Source organism: Amblyraja radiata, chromosome 28 (assembly GCF_010909765.2).
Source record: "Amblyraja radiata isolate CabotCenter1 chromosome 28, sAmbRad1.1.pri, whole genome shotgun sequence".
Lineage (NCBI taxonomy): Eukaryota > Metazoa > Chordata > Chondrichthyes > Rajiformes > Rajidae > Amblyraja > Amblyraja radiata.
Genome location: NC_045983.1, coordinates 20,031,971 through 20,049,255, shown reverse-complemented (window position 1 = coordinate 20,049,255; position 17,285 = coordinate 20,031,971). Strand labels below are relative to the sequence as shown.

Here is a 17,285-nt window from a genome sequence, read left to right as displayed (position 1 = left end):
ATACTGACACCACCTGTAGTCGGGATCGAACCTGGGTCTCTGGTGATTCAAGCACTGTAAGGTAGCGACTCTACCGCTGCGCCACCGTGCCACCCTACATAGGTGTGTGTTAAAATTGCAGAAGCCTCAAGGAAGAACTGAGCACTCACATGTCGTCAGCAGCAGCAGAGACTGACTTCCCTGCATATGTCACATGCACGTACAATAACGTGTTTTCGGGAACTCAGGTTGCTGGGTGTTTCATATTTAGAACACTTTGGAAAATTCAATCGTAATTGTGCTGAGAATTTCGGAAGGCATCAACCTGCATCAAGGTCTAACTCTAAAGGTTCAGGTAGAGACGCTATCACACTAATAATGTGCTCACGCTAGAAACATACATCTTTGGGAGTTCACGCTCATTGTCACTTCACTGCACCATTCACGGGTTTATTGACATCAGACACCAAGGGCGATGCTCTGAACTGAGAAACAGTACTCTCCTGACACACGTTTCACTCTGGCCTTCTTCCCAACCTAATGCTCTTCAAACAAAACTCCACAATGTCCATTCAGTCTTAAATCACTTCTTTGTCTAGCAGTGCCTTGTTTGGAGTGCAAAAAATAAAATTAAAATGTTCAAAGATCTCCAATTCAGAAGTTTAGGCATTTGGTCAATTTTCCACTTTAGCACAGAGCTGTGTGTGCTTGTGGGAGCAATGTACACCAGAGACTTCTGAGCTCCCATTTCAGTAGGGACACCATCATCAGATGCATTGGGAAGCTACAGGAAGAGACCGACTGAGCTGCCCATTGAGCTCAATTGTTTAAAAAAAGTCTGATAGTGAAGGGGCACTGTAACTGTTTAGAAAACGTTTAATAAAGTTGGGAGAGAATAGGCAGCAAAAGGAGTGTCAATGTTTTATACACGGAATGCAGCGAGCTCCAAATCCACAATTGTTCAAGGGAAACCCAATCAAACTGAACCCTTTCCTTGTCACAATGAGGCAGACGACACCGCTGATGGAAGTGAAAGCCTTACGCTCAGATTAACGAGCAACATATTGGCGTACTCATGCGTAGGAAGGAACTGCAGATGCTGGTTTACACCGAAGATAGACACAAAATGCTGGAGCAATTCAGCGGGACAGGCAGCATCTCCGGAGAGAAGGAATGCGTGACGTTTCGAGTCGAGACCCCTTTTCAGACCAAGGCCTACTCACCAACTCTTTGGATAATGAAAAGCAGAGCATGCAGATAAGGCCAAGAATTGGACAGCAGCTATAGTGCTCTGTGAAAAAATGTTGGATCAGTCAAAAGCATCAGTCTAAGTCTTCTAAACAGTTGGGTACAATATGAGGATTCATTTGAATGCTAAGACAATGATCGAATAGTTTCCCCTTGGTGTCAATGGCCAACATGTCAGGGAGCGATGGGGTGAACAGCTGAGAGGAGCTCAAAACAATAATTTCACAATAACAAGTATAAAAACATTTCTGTCATTATGCATGCATTTTTTTTACATTCAGAAAGGAGACCTGTGGTATCTAAAAGGGAGAAAAAATGAACATGGAATTATCCGCACTACATGTCTGGATCGTCAGCATAAGTACACTTCATTGTTCCAAACAGAAACTCCACTGAGTGCTTTGGGATATTTCGCTGTGAAGTCAGATGATGGAGGAGGTTCGCAGGAGAAGACTGCTGCTGGATTCATGGATGTGTAGTCGCTCACATCGCCTTACAAGTTCTGCTTGTAATGGCTTCGCGGATCTTTCAAGCTGTGAGTGCTGTACTCGCGGATGGAGCCAAATGAGCTCAGAGGACCAGGGTAACTATCCGTTTTACTACAACTGTAATAAGAAAAAAAATGCACGCAAGTCAATTTCTGTTAGCACACACGATGTGAATTATGTGATTTCTGTTAATACACGCGATCCTATGAATCAAGTTTGAAACGATCATCTGAGAAAAATAAATGAGACTAGTTTAGTTTTGTTTATTTTAGTTTAGTTTAGAGATACAGTGTGGCCCAGCGAGTCCTGACCAACTACCGCTGCGCCACTGTGCTGCCCATTTATCTAATTTGCGACATTCTCACCAAAGTCCCAGATTGCAATTACTCTTCAAACACTGTGGCTGAATGACCACTTTGGCAACAAACGTCTCAGCTATGATTTCTCTTTATATCCACACACTAAGATACGAAGCCAGGAATGCTTTTGTAATTTCCCTTGAGTGGAAGCAGTGAGAGGGTTCACAGCAGATTCCCTTGTCACCACCATCTGCAAGGGATGAATTCTGGACCCCAGTTCTGATGTTCTTTGACCTGAAATTTTAACTCTGCTTCTCGTTCCACAGATGCTGCCCGACCAGCTGAATGTTTCCAGTATTTTCAGCAAGGATATGAAGCAATGAGCATCTCGACAGTGTTGGGAACCAGGAAATGGTACTGAACATGCTGGAAGCTACGCTGCTAATCAGCTATGTATACTGTTCATTCTAAATGACTGTGGATTTATGAAATTGCTCAAGAATCTCTGGAGAATGAAGACTTGGACACTATGGCAAGCAAATCCAGAAAAGAAATTCAGAGGAACTTCACAAAACTATTAGCATTTCCCATAGTCATAGAGTGGAAACAGACGCTTTGGCCCAACTTGACAATGCCGACCAACATACCCCATCTACGCTAGCCCCATCTGCCTGTGTTTGGCCCATATCCCTCTAAACCTATCCTACCCATATACCTTTCCAAAACGCGTGACAGTACTTGCCTCAACTTCCTCTTCCGGCAGTTCGTTCCATATCCTTACCACCCTTTGTGCCAAGAGGTTGCCCCTCAGCTTCCTAATAATCTTCCCTCCCTCCCCCCAGCCTTAAAATGTTCTTTGAAAGTTTCTCTAAATTATCTTTGAAAAATCTTTTCTTGTAAATTACAAGAACATAGGATTTACAGGGAGAAATTATCCAAAAGCAAAACTCTATTGGAGATCTGAAATAAGGTCATGGTGGCGCAGCGGTTAATTGCCGCCATACAGCAAAATGCAGTGCCGGAGACCCGGGTTCGATCCCGACTACCTGCGCTGTCTGTACAGAGTTTGTATGTTCTTCCCGTGACCTACGTGGGTTTTCTCCGAGATCTTCGGTTTTCTCCCACATTCCAAAGACGCACAGGTTTGTAGGTTAATTGGCTTGATTGCCCAGTATTAAAAAATTGTCCAACTTCCAGAATAGTCCAGGTGGACTCTTCGGAAGGTACAATAATAATAATATATCTTTTATTGTCATTGCACGTCAGTGCAACGAGATTTAGTGTGCAGCTCCACTGATGTACAAGAAAGGTAAATAAATACAAGGTACAAGGGACAAGAACAAAGTATGTTGGTAACACCCAGACCCTCAGGCAGATTTGTGGAGAGAGAAAGAGAGTTATTGTTTTGGGTCAAAGATTTTTCATGAAAATTATAGTTATCAGATGGAGGGAGCAATTTGCGACAAGGGTTGATGGTGGGAGTGTGGTGACAAAAGAAGCAACACACACCTGTGCTGGAGATATTATTAAAAAACTCTTCTATTTGAGGAAAATAGTGATGTAGGATTGAAGTCAACCAAGGCAGGCCGATTACCATCCACATAAAAGCACCCCCTGATTATATAGGGGACTGCAGCTTCCTTCTTCTTCTGCTTCTTGCATAAGGCGTGCACAGCCTAAAGTTGTTGGAGAATTTGACTACAGCTTTCAATGCCTCACTGGTTAGAACCATAGAAAATAGGTGCAGGAGTAGGCCATTCGGCTCTTCAAGCCAGCACCGCCATTCAATATGATCATGGCTGATCATCCAAAATCAGTTCCCCGTTCCTGCTTTTTCTCCATATCCCTTGATTCCATTAGCCCTAAGAGCTAAATGTAACTCCCTCTTGAAAACATCCAGCGAATTGGCCTCCACTGCCTTCTGTGGCAGAGAATCCCACAGGTTCACAACTCTCTGGGTGGAAAAGTTTTTCCTCATCTCCGTCCTAAATGGCCTACCCCTTATTCTTAATTCTATTATGAAGGTTTAACTTACCAAGACAAAGCGAGCATGACTATAAACAGCAGCAGCAGCAAGATCAGCAGAATAGTGAGTATTGTGGTTATTACGATCATCCCTGCACTCCAACGTGTAGAGGTGTCAATGATATTTTGATCGGCGGCTGGAGATAAAAAATAGAAATTATAAATGAAGAGCATTTGGAACGTGCTTCCACACTTCCACCTTTCCCACGGCTACCCTCGCGGTCAAACACAGAACTGAAATTTCCCAAAGTAGATTTTTTTAAATGACGAAGCATATGCTGACAAATCCCTTCTGCTTCTGTTCTGAATGTTTCCATCTGATTATCGTTGTACACATTGGTCGCTTCAGCCATTTTTTAAGTGGATCTCAACACTTGGCTCTTGAGATACAGTCTAAATAAAAATCACTTCAAATGCACTGAGATTATTATTTAGAAAGGGAAATATAAAAATGATTTTTCAGGAGAGTGGGATTACGGAGGAGCTCTCCAGCCCTGGGAAATCAATAGATTCCTGCATTTGAATTTCTACAGACTCACGCGTAAGAAATTTTGCTGCTAAACTGGCTTTAGAAGCTAGGAAAGACACAAAATACTGAAGTAACTCAGCAGGTCAGGCAGCAGCCCTGGAGAATATGGATAGGTGACGTATCAGTCTGAAGAAGGGTCCAAACCCGAAGCATCGCCTGTCCATTTTCTCCAGGGATGCTGCCTGACCCGCTGAGTTACTCCAGTATTTTGTGCCTTTCCTTGGTAAACCAGCATCTGCAGTTGCTTGTTTGCATGCTGAGAAACATGTGCCTTGAGAGAAGTACGCCGACAGCAAGATTGCTGAGCATTTCTCAGTCTCAGGCCGGGGTGTCGGTAGAATTGGCCGCTGGGGGCCTTACAGCAGCCAGAGGAACCTGTAGACCAAACGCCAGTGCAGGCCCCACAGAAGTCAGATGAGCACACAGATCAGCAGGGGCCTGCAGCATGGAGCGGTATGGAACAGCATGGAAGGCACGGACATTATCGCTGCACCAGGCTGACCTGTACATCACCGATCCGGTACAACCGCCAGTAGAATGGGCCTTTAAGGCCAAGATAAGACCCTATATTTTGAAGAACTTAATGCCTGTAGTAAAAGAGTAGTAAATGCCTACTATGTTCTGTGTGCTGAAGCAAAGCTAGAATTTAATTGTCCTATCATGGACACATGACAATAAACTCACTTGAACTTGAACTGAAAGCAATAGGACGACGTGGGAAACGTGGCCCCACTTTGTGTACTTCTTCAGCAGTAATGTACAATTCTTTTACAATGTAATCATTGCACTCTTTTACTTATGCATGATTGTAGTTGTGTAAGATATCATTTTACTGGATAGTACGTAAAACAAAACAAAACATTTTTCCGCATCGAGGTACGCATGACAATAAAGTAACAATTGAACTACCGAACTATTGCGTCTTGTGATTTAGTTTGTGTCAGTCTGTGTCATTTTCTTTTGATGCTTTGGTCAGCAGGAGGGTGCAGCAGGTAGTACTGCTACTTCACAGCTGCAGTGACTCAGTTTGATTCTGATCTTAAGGAGCTGCACGGTGAGATAGAGGGATGGCGCAGTAGCGCAGTGGTAGAGTAGCTGCCTTGCATCGCCAGAGAACCGGGTTCGAACTAGACCACGGGTGCTTGTCTGGAGTTTGTACGTTCTCCCCATGACCTGCATGGGTTGTCTTCAAAATCTTTGGTTTCCTCCCACACTCCAACGACGTACAGGTTTGTAAGTTAATTGGCTTGGTGTAAATGTAAAATTGTCCCTAGTGTGCGTAAGGTAGTGTTAATGTGTAGGGCTTGTTGGTCGGTGGAGACTCAGTGGGTTGAAGGGCCTGTTTCCATGCTATTTCTCTAAACTAAACTAAGCTGAATGCAGAGGAGATTCACTGGGATGTTGCCTGGATTGTCAGACTTTAGTTATGGGATGAGATTAGACAGGTTGGATTTATTTTCCCTGGAGCGAAGGAGGTTAAGGGAACACCTAATTCAAGTATATAAGATTATGGAAAGCATAGATATAGATAAGCAGAATATTTTATCCCAAAGTATGGGTATCAAAATCAATAGAGGACATAGGTTTAAGATGAGAGGAAGGAGTTTTAAAAGGAATCTGAGGGCTAAGTTTTTTTTACACAGAGAGTGATTTATTTCTGAATGTGCTGCCAGAAGAGATGATGTAATCAGATGCAATCACTACATTTAGTTTAGATACAGCATGTCCACGCTGACCATCGATCATCGATCACCCGTTCACACTAGTTCTATGTTATCCCACTTGTGCATCCACTCCCTACACGTTTGGGGCAATTTTCCATGGGCCAATGAATCTATTAACCCACGTGTCTTTGGGATGTGGGAGGATTAAGTAAGGGTGTCAGGGGTTATCGGGAGAAGGCAGGAGAATGTGGTTAGGAGGAGAGATAGATCAGCCATGTGTAGGAAAAAACTGCAGATGCTGGTTTAAATCGAAGGTAGACACAAAATGCTGGATTTAACTCAGCGGGACAGGCAGCATCTCTAGAGAGAAGGAATCGTCACTCCAGAGATGCTGCCTGTCCCGCTGAGTTACTCCAGCATTTTGTGTCTACGATAGATCAGCCATGATTGAATGGAGGAGTAGACTAGATGGGCCTAATTCTTCTCCTATCACTTATGACCTTAGGAAACTGGAGCACCAGGAGGGAACCCACAAAACTACTAGACCGGTTTATTCTTAACTTGCTTCTGAACTGAGAGATTGTGCAAACACCACACAGACATCACCCTAGGTCAGGATGGAACCTGGGTCTATGGTGGTGTGAAACGGAAGCTTTACCAGCTGTGTCAACACTTGCACCACTGCATTTAGACAGACACTTAAATAGACAAGGAATAGAAGGATGTGGTCCTAATGCAGGCAAATAGGATTATGTAGAAAAGGTCACACGGACACGGTGAGCCAAAGAGCCGGTTTTGTATACTCTATGACTTGTGCTGTTTGCGTGGAGTTTGCACATCTCTGTGTTTAGTTTAGTTTAGTTTAATTTAGAGAAACAGCAAGGAAACAGGCCCTTCAGCCCACCGAGTCTGCACTGACCATGATCACCCATGCACTAGTTTTACTCGAGACATTAGAGACAAAGTACAGTCCCCAATTTACCTTCAAACCTGCACGTCTTTTGGAATGTGGGAGGAAACTAGAGCACCCGGAGAAAACCCACGTGGTCACAGGGAGAACGCACAAACTCCATACAGTCTGCACCTATAGTCAGGATTGAACCCGGGTCTCTGGCGCTGGAAGGCAGGAACCCTACCCCTGCGCCACATTATGAGACCATATGAGTTTCCCATGGGTTCTCTGTTTAGCAAAAACCTTGAGAAACGATACTCATCTGTAGAGGCCTCATGAAGTAGAAATCATGAGGTCAACACTCAAGTTCAGTTGGCAGCCCTGTCTACTTAACTCTTTCTGTTTCATTCCCTCCACCATTTCAATACAATCGATAGGACTGTTAAATAAAGATTATCAGCCTCTACATCATTAACTTACCATTATTGAGTTGGATGTCGCTGGACCATGCTGTTACTGCAATAACGTTGTTAGTAGTTACAAGTGGATTAATCATCGCATATCGCACTCTATAAAAAAAATAAGAGAAATTAAAAGTCGATATTGATTCTGCCCCACAAATGGACATTCTATTGTGTTTAAGAAGGAACTGCAGATGCTGGAAAATCGAAGGTACACAAAAATCCTGGAGAAACTCAGCGGGTGCAGCAGCATCTATGGAGCGAAGGAAATAGGCAACGTTTCGGCCCGAAACGTTGCCTATTTCCTTCGCTCCATAGATGCTGCTGCACCCGCTGAGTTTCTCCAGCATTTTAGTGTACCTATGGACATTCTATTGTTCATTGTCTCTCCATTAATGACCCCTATAACTGAGTAGCTTGCATGAAGCGAGAAGCTTGAATGAGTACCTTGCTAGAAGCTTGAATGAAAATCCATGATTCTACATAACTACAGGATTACTGTAAACACTGTTTCAGTTCACTGACATCCTTTAGAGAAGAGGAAAACAATTTTTTTTATCCTTCACCATTCTGTGGAATGCACCTCACATCGCAAGATCTTTCCAGAGGCAAGTTAGGAATAAACCGTGTCTAGTAGTTTCCTGGTCAACATTACTGATAGTTGCTTTCTAATGTTAGATTTTATTTAAATATTGTCGATGGATCAATTGATTAGGTCTCTGGATTAACTGTTGTGCGGCCATATTATTACCGGTCCTTCCCAAGATTAGACTTTTGACTTTGGAGAGACAGCGCGAAAACAGACCCTACAGCCCACTAAGTCCGACCAACGATCACTCCGCACCCTAGCAAAGTCCTACACACTAGGGACAATTTACAATTTACAGAAGGCAATTAACCTATATCCCCCCCTATGTTTTTTGGAATGTGGGAGGAAACCAGAGCACCCGGAGAAAACCACGGGGTTCTGAGTGCCTGACTCACGTATGGCTTGTATAGATGAGCAAGCGCTTGGCAAAGCAGCAGAATGAACTTGCTGGCAGCAATGGGGCTGCAGGCATCTTCTGCCTTGTGGGAACTCAGTTCAATATCATTCCATCTGGCTCCAATGTCTGAATGATTCAGTAAAACGCCCTGGCCTAACCAAACGTTGCCCCAGGTTGGCCAACGTCCTTGTTTAAATAGATTGTCGGGTGGCAATAGCATTTCCGACGTGAACTGTTCAGGTTACGGACAGTTCTCTAGAACAGAACTCTGTTGTAAACAGGAGAACCACCTCTGTCCAGCAAATTGCTCTTTCTTAGACACACCGTTACAATAAATGCCTTGACTTTCACAGCGATCTGCAAAAAGACAATTGGCTGACATATCCCTCTGATGATTTATCTTACCTGACCAACGAGCCAGGATCTAAGGGTGCGTTGCAGTTGTTGGTTGTGCAAGGAATCTCATCCCCCACTCGCAAGGTGTACACTTGGCCAATAGGAGACGTGGTTGACAGACATGTGTAATCGCTCCTCGCTGTCTTAACGGTGATATAAAAACCATTCAACAAAAAACTTTGATACATGGCTGCAGTGGGAGTCAGGGTATTCATGTCGTTATCAAAAGTTGACGCACCTGTGTTTGAGAGGGAATAAAATAGTCCATCAATTCATGCCTTCATAAATTCAAGACGCAAGCTGGAATGAGAGTGACTGAAATTAACTATGTGTTATGACGTGAAACACTACTATTTATTTAATTCTTCCATTTACATTAACTATTGGCAGTTTTACCCAGAGTCTAGTTGGAATAGTACAGCAGAAGGAATAGTGGATACAAACTCACAAAACTTCAACACCATCCTAATGAAACCTTAGCACTTGGGTTCATTTCTGATGTGGTAGAATTGAAATGCAGTCAAATTATGTTAAATGGTTAGACCTATCTTTAGCACACATTTCAATTTATTGGATTTAGTCTTGGCCTCCATGGTAAATAAATGTCTAAAGGCATTGCAGGCAGTACAAAAACCACAAAACTGCAACTAAGAAAAATATTCTTTTTCTAGAAAAGTGGTAATTAAATGACAATATAATAGATTTCGAAAAAAGTTGTAGCAGAACTGATAGTGATTAAATATAAATGTTTGCACATATAGAGGACTCTAAAACTGGGGGACAAAAAATATAAGGCAGTCAAAAATGTACCCAAAAGAATTCTGCAAGCAGTTCTTTCCACCTGGAGTGGTTAAATTGATTTGTCGAGATGGTCAGTCTGGGTGTGTTTGGAGGATTCTAGACCATATGAGGAAGAAGGACAAAAGGACATGAAGATAATGTTTTAGATGAAGTAATTTGTGAGGGCCATAAAGGACAATAAGCAAACAATCTGAAAGCAAGGTACTGTGAATTCTGAGTAATTTGTGCACCGAAGACTTATCTTGGCAGTGCAGTTCTATCATTAGGGCGGCAAATCTATCATTTGGGTGGCACAGTGGCACAGCGGTAGAGTTGCTGCCTTACAGCGTTTGCAGCGCTGGAGACCTGGGTTCGAGCCTGACTACCAGTGCCGACTGAACGGAATTTGTACGTTCTCCCCGTGACCACATGGGTTTTCTCCGAGATCTTCGGTTTCCTCCCACACTCAAAAGACGTGCAGATTTGTAGGCTAATTGGCTTGGTATAAGTGTAAACTGTCCCTAGCAGTGCCGGATTTACGTATAAGCTAAACAAGCTATAGCTTAGGGCCCCCACTTTCTAGGGGGCCCCCTGAAAAAATTGAACAAAACGGGGTGTACATTTCCAAAATATAAGCGCCTTGCACATGCGCACAACCACGGCCAGCACATCATCGGCCGCCCTGCGCATGCGCACTGCAACGGCAACTGGTCGATGCTGGGCACTTTCTCTCTCGCTTTGATTTGTGGGAGATTTGGCCGCCATGGCTGTCCGGTCGCTGGGGGCCTCACAAGTGGAACAGCTTAGGGCCTCTCTTCATCTAAATCCGGCACTGGTCCCTAGTGTGTGTAGGATAGTGTTAATGTGCAGGTATCGCTGGTCGGTGCGGTCTCAGGAGGACAAAGGCCCCGTTTCTGTGCTGTATCTCTAAACTAAACTAAACTAATTAAAGTTACAGTTGTACATGTTTTCTAAAAGCAATATTAGTACCCCTCTCTTGAACAAAAATGCAATTTCCCCTCTTTGCGCCAAAGTCAATTTTGACACTGAACCATTTGAGCACCAAACGTTTTTCCCAAATGAGCTAAAAATTTACAATCATAGTTGTAATTCTCTGCCCACAGGATGACTATTGAATTTATTGGTTTGATTAATTCTTGATTTGAACAGTTGGAAATTGCAGGGAAGTTTTGCAGAGCCAGAAATTGATTTTTCGGATTGTTCTAAATTGCTTTGACTAAAGATTAAAGTCTTAACCAGATCCTATAAACACCTTTCCCCATTCCATTTTGCTACAGATACATTTTGCAATAAAATCTTGCAACTTAGCAGAAGGTGGTAAGGCCAGCATGGTCATTTCCAAATAAATGGTAAAGTGGTAGAGGAGGATTTAATTACAACATTTAAAAGACACTTGGTCATGTGCATGGATAGGAATGTTTGGAGGGATATGGGACAGGTGCACACAAGTGGGACTGGCTTGGTTAGACAACTTGGTTGAGATGGGCGAGTTGAGCCAAAGGGCCTGTTTGACTGTATAACACAAAATACTCACGTGTTGTGTTATCCACGACCAACCAAATTTCACAGAGGTTGCAGTCAGTTTGAATATCATCAAACACACAGTGCGGCTGTTCAAGTGCAAATGTGGTCTGGCTCACTTTTCCTATGATAGTAGCCTGCAATATTTCAGGAACATACGCGAGCTCTTCTGCTGAAATTCAAAAACAAAACAACCCACATGAATACTGAGTATGCTGGTGCATTCTGTCATAGTCTTCAGGTCAAACATTCTCAATGAATCTTTGGACTCACTCCATTTGAAGCAAGATAAAATTTGCTCCCAAGCAAGTCACTAAAGTAACTCATTTCCATTTAGTGCTGCATTGAACTATGCACTTGCTGTCTCTGAGAAAGTTATAGTACCAGGGTTTTCATGCAACATATGTAGGGGACCAACAACAACAGATTTGATTGCCCATTTCCACAAATTAAACATGCCAATATTCCCACCTGGGGATATGACAGCACTTCCATTTCTGTATCCCCTTGGTTTTCCTCTCCTTACCTGACATTAATGATTGATAGTGTGAGTGAAACTCAATGTCATTGAGCCAGTCCCAATCATAACCCAAACATACCATGCCAATGTCATTGGAGTGATTTCAATTGAAAGCAAAATGGCCTATTTTCCAATTCCAATTCCAATTCAAACTTTAATGTAATTGCACAAATACTGAGTATGGGTACAACGAAATGCAGTTTTGCGTCAGTCCGTAGTAGTAGTGCAATATAGAAATTTAAAAAAAAAAGAGGATACAGAATAATCAAAAATACAGAATAATTAAACAATGGGGACGGAGGGATCGGAGGAATCTATCGGCGGGACTCCGAGTTCAGCAATGCGACGGTATAATTGTAGAAGCTGTTCCTCATCCTACTGGTACGAGACCTGAGGCTCCTGTACCGCCTCCCTGATGGGAGGAGGGCAAACAGTCCATGGTTGGAGTGGGAGGGGTCTTTAATGATCTTCCCAGCCCGTTTCAGACACCGTTTTCAGTGGAGGGCATCCATGGCAGGGAGCGGGGCACCGATGATGTGCTGCGCGGTTTTCAGGTCAAGTCAATTAATGTTTCAATGTCATTAAGAGAACTCCATCTGAGCCACAGTACCATTAGGTAGAATCTCAATGTCAAGTCTTCATTTGTGTTAGAAAATTGATTGTGCCAATTCCTCTGTAGTCCTAAGGTCAACCATGAAGACACTTGCAAACGCAAAACCAAACTAGTTGATTAACAAAACAAAAATAATCATGTAAAAAACATTCAATATTATTAAAGAAGTAGTAATGGAGAAATGAACAAGTCTAAAACTCACAGATTTCCTAGGTCAGAAAGCTTATGTTTTAGAAGTGCTAAAAGGAGTACGGAGATAATATTTATTTTGGTTGCTGATATCCAAAGTTCCAGAGATTCTGGAACAGTAGATTGGAAGGAAGCAATGGTAATGCCATTAATCAAGAAAAGGAGATATACAAAACTAAAAACAAGTTATCTTGTTGGAAAAGAGCTGGGATCCATTATCAAGTGCCTTATAACAAAAAGGCACTACAGAGGATGTACTTCCTACGGCAGCTGAGGAAGCACAATCTGCCACAGGCATTGATGGTCCAATTCTATATGGCCATCTTAGAGTCTGTCCTCACCTTCTCCTTCATGGTCTGGTTTGGCTCAGCCAGCAAGCACGACATCTGGAGGCTGCAGCAAATCGTCCAATCAGCTGAGAAGGTTATTGACTGCGACCTGCCCTCCATTGATGAACTGTACACTGCAAGGGCCAGGAAGCGAGCGGGTAAGATCATCTCTGACCCCTCTCACCCTGGCCACAAACTCTATGAATCACTTCCCTCTGGAAGGCGACTCCGGACTGTCAAAGCTACCACAGCCAGGCATAAAAACAGTTTTTTGTCCACGAGTAGTAGCTCTTCTCAATAACCAAAAATCTGTAGCCTCCTTTTGCTCTGGTATTTTATTCAATTCGCATGCTTAATCGACAACATTTTATTATTAATGTTTAATGTTTTAAGTGTCATTCCTAACTGTCACTGTATGTTGTCACTTGCGGGCAGAGCACCAAGGCAAATTCCTTGTATGTGAATACTTGGCCAATAAACATTCATTCAATAACAGGGCATGAGAAAACAATAGTGGGAACGATTATGCTGCCCCTCGCCCACACAGAGCATCCACCTCCTGCATTAGCCTCATGGTTGCACTTAACATTTGCAGTTGTGCAACTTCCAACAACCTCCTGCAATTTCCCCCGAGGCCTTTCCCTCCAAAGGCCAGTGAGCTGGGAACATGTAATTATGTTTTTATGGTTGTTGCATTAATATCAAAGGGTGATAAAATCTTTGAATTACAAAGGTTCCAGGCTCCAGGCAGCAGAATTAAGGCCACACCCAAAGGCTCCCTAATGTCCTTCTGAGAGCTTGTTCTGTCAAAGATCTATTCACTATTTCTTAATGACTCTCACGAAGAGAGACACTGAGGAGCTGTGGACAAACATGCAAATGATTCTAAAAATTAGGTAATAATAAAAGTTTAAAGAATGCAATAAATTTGCAAAACCACATTAAACATGTACATTCATTTAAAATACTAATGAAAAGTGAATGGGGCTGGACTAGATGAACCAATTACTTGACCTAAAGCTGAGGGGCCAGATGCGAAGTACATCTTTCCCCATCAGTTCAGCGGACTAAGGACATACTGGGCTTCATTTTCAGGTGTGAAAGTTTAGAATCCAGTAACACATGGATCCACAGTGAACCTGAGCACATTATCCATTATAGGCGGCACAGTGGCGCAGTGGTATAGTTGATGCCTTACAGCACCAGAGACCCGGGTTCGATCCTGACTATGGATGCTGTCTGTACGGGGTTTGTACATTCTCCCTGTGAACGCATGTGTTTGTAGATTAATTGGCTTCTGTAAATTGTCCCTAGTGTGTAGGATAGAACTAGTGTACGGGCGATCGGTGGTCAGTGCGGACTCGTCCGGCCGAAAGATCCGTTTGCACGCTGCATCTCTAAACTAAAGCAAAACTAAACATTATGACTAGGCAGAATCACAATGGTTTTTGAAAGGGAAGTTGTATATTTTGAGGACATAACAAGAAGAGCAAATAAAAGATAGTATGATAAGTTTGGATTTTTAAAAGCCATTTGATCAGAACCAAGTGTCAGAATAGCAAAAAAGGAGAATATGGGGTGGTGCCTTACTTCCAGTCTGGGGATTGGAAGAAGTTGTCACACAAAGTAAATGCTTATGGTTTTGGAGCAACACATTAGCATTAGCACAAAAAAACAAGTGCTGTAATAAATGCGTCATTGTGAGATTAGAAGTTTGTTTCTGGTAGAATAGTGAAGGATCGGTGCTGAGGCTTCAGCTACCTACAGTGTACATTCCTGAATATTTTTGCATGTCACAGTCATACAGTTTGGCAGCTTTAGCAGCTTCGTCAGTAACTCAGCCTTGAGGTTTGGCCCGATTTCCAAGCCCCTGTGGGGAAGTCATGCACAGAAAGACCTGCATTACCAATATTAGACTGCAGCAATCTCAGGGTCTGAAAAAGGGACTCGAAACGTCATTTTGTGTCTACCTTATCTCATTAGTGTTATGTGGCCCTTCTATACTTTCAGTGATTCTTTGGGATAACCTATATTTGTGAAAGGCACCTACATCTGTACCTTAAGCAAAAAAGACAACTGTTCAATGAAAAATAGACACAAAGAGCTGGAGAAACTTAGCGGGTCAGAATAATTCTTCAGTCTGAAGAAGGGTCTCTACCCAAAACGTCACCTATTCCTTTTCTCCAGAGATGCTGTCTGACCCGCTGAGATACTCCAGCATTTTGTGTCTATTTTCGGTTTATTTTCGGTTTCCACCTCCAATGGGATCCCACTACTGGCCACATCTTCCCATCTCATCCCTTTTCTGCTTTCCGCAGAGACCATTCCCTCCGAAACTCCCTGGTCAACTCGTCCCTTCCCACCCAAATCACCCCCTTCCCGGGTACTTTCCCCTGCAACCGTAGGAAATGCAACACCTGTCCCTTTACCTCCCCCTTCAACTCCATCCAAGGACCAAAGCAGTCTTTCCAGGTGAAGCAGAGGGTTCACTTGCACCTCTCCAACCTCATCTACTGTATCCGCTGTTCCAGGTGTCAACTTCTTTACATCGGCGAGACCAAGCGCAGGCTCGGCGATCGTTTCGCTGGACACCCACGCTCAGTCTGTCGTAGCCTACCTGATCTCCCGGTGGCTCAGCACTTCAACCCCCCCTCCCATTCCCAATCTGACCTTTCTCTCCATTGTCAGAGTGAAGCTCAGCACCTCATATTTTGCTTGGGTAGTTTACACATCAGTGGTATGAACCTTGACTTCTCTAACTTCAAATAGCCCTTGCTTTCCCTCTCCATCCCCTCCCCCTTCCCAGTTCTCCCACCAGTCTTACTGTCTAGGCCTACATTCTATCTCTGTCCCGCCCACTCCCCTGACATCAGTCTGAGGAAGGGTCTCGACTCGAAACGTCACCCATTCCTTCTCTCCAGAGATGCTGCCTGTCCTGCTGAGTTACTCCAGCATTTTGTGTCTATTTCAGGTCAGGTCCTGGTGGAGTAGAGGGGGGGGGGGGGGGCTGGTAAAAGGGGGTGAGGGGAAAGGGTGGGGAAGAAAGTTTATCCAGAAGTTTGTTTTTCGCTCGAGCTTCTTCTCCTGTGTCTATCTTTGGAGCAAGCTGATTGTCCGTTTGCACTGATCAATGGATCAGCGGGGCTGTGACTATAGCGTGAAAAACCAGACACTCTAAGAGACAGTCACTCTCCTGTCTCCAGTTCACTCGGGAGACCATTTCGTTCAACTTGCCTCGCTCGCGTTTACATTAATCGAGAAAGGAGAGATTTTTTTCAATTGCATTAAACTTGTAACGAGAGATGCACCACAACAAAAGCCAGCCAGATAATATCCCAAACTGTCACAGATATAACAAAAATATCATGTAGACGGGGGAAGTCAGTGAACGAAATCCAGCAATTCCAATCTGTGAAACTCCCCTGCGCACATTTCCATGCACCTGCAACCGAGAACTGGCCATTTCAAAGAAAAACGTGAAAACCATATGTTAAATGTCACAATTTTCCCCAAAAGTGTTCACCCTTCATCGCACTTTGCAATAATAAACTGCACCGTAACTCCACACATACATATATATATATTTGTTTGGGCGAATACTATATATCATTTATTATGTTTTTATATATCATAAATGTTATATATAATATTTGCCAAAACAAAAATATAGAATATAAAATATACATAATATATTTTATGCTATTTATACATTTTCAATATAATTCCACACGGGTAGTGTTTCGGCTTTATACATATCTCGGGCTATCTGTAGATTGGCTAACAGCAGTTAGACATGAGAAATGTGTCTAAAAGTGGAATCAGTCGAAAAAGAAAAGCAGTTTTTTTAAATTTACCTCCATAGCCAGCGCCACACAACGCGCAGAGCAGCACAAACTGGGGCAACAGTTCCATCACTGAGCGGGGACCTGAGTCGTTCACTGTTCGGGACACTTCACTGCTCTTCTCGCCGCGGCTCGGGTAATCCTTTCTGTCCCAGTGCGCTTTGGTCAGATTCTTTTGACGGCGCAGATTGCAGCCAAACGAGTTTCTTCCCAAAAGGTGTGGTTTAACAACCATTAACAAAAACAAAAATCGCACACACGCAGATCCAGGCACGAGGAGCGCACCTTTTCAGAGTTTGATGGATTATTTATAGCTCACTGTCCCGCCCCATCCATGACCACCGACCAACCTTTCATTTCATACTGCTGTAATCGACATTTGTCCATTATATAACTGTTACTATAGAACTATAGATGCTGGTTAATGCACAATAGGACACAAAGTCTTTTTTTCTCTCTTTTTTTTGTATGGCTTTGTAAATATTTGATTAGTGTATAAATGT

At 43.2% G+C, this 17,285-nt stretch overlaps 1 protein-coding gene across 1 annotated transcript; it reads right to left on the bottom strand.

Moving 5' to 3' along the window:
• Positions 1–441: 441 nt before the first annotated feature.
• Positions 442–17,032, bottom strand: LOC116988950 (uroplakin-3b-like protein 1). The gene is made up of 6 exons (XM_033046003.1): positions 16,795–17,032; positions 11,303–11,461; positions 8,977–9,205; positions 7,605–7,693; positions 4,050–4,176; positions 442–1,832 (listed from the first exon to the last, which is right to left on the bottom strand). Exons 1-6 carry the CDS (start codon positions 17,015–17,017, stop codon positions 1,721–1,723), a joined length of 939 nt encoding a protein of 312 aa, XP_032901894.1. The 5' UTR covers positions 17,018–17,032; the 3' UTR covers positions 442–1,720.
• Positions 17,033–17,285: the final 253 nt, after the last annotated feature.

What these genes read in the sequence shown, in the direction of transcription:
- LOC116988950 (XM_033046003.1), bottom strand. Translation starts at nt 17,017, where the DNA reads ATGGTTGTTAAACCACACCTTTTGGGAAGAAACTCGTTTGGCTGCAAT. An exon ending in GGTCGTGGATAACACAACAC is followed by an intron (nt 9,206 to 11,302) that starts GTGAGTATTTTG and finishes TCTCAAACACAG; the next exon opens with GTGCGTCAACTTTTGATAAC. An exon ending in CGACATCCAACTCAATAATG is followed by an intron (nt 4,177 to 7,604) that starts GTAAGTTAATGA and finishes TTTTATCTCCAG; the next exon opens with CCGCCGATCAAAATATCATT.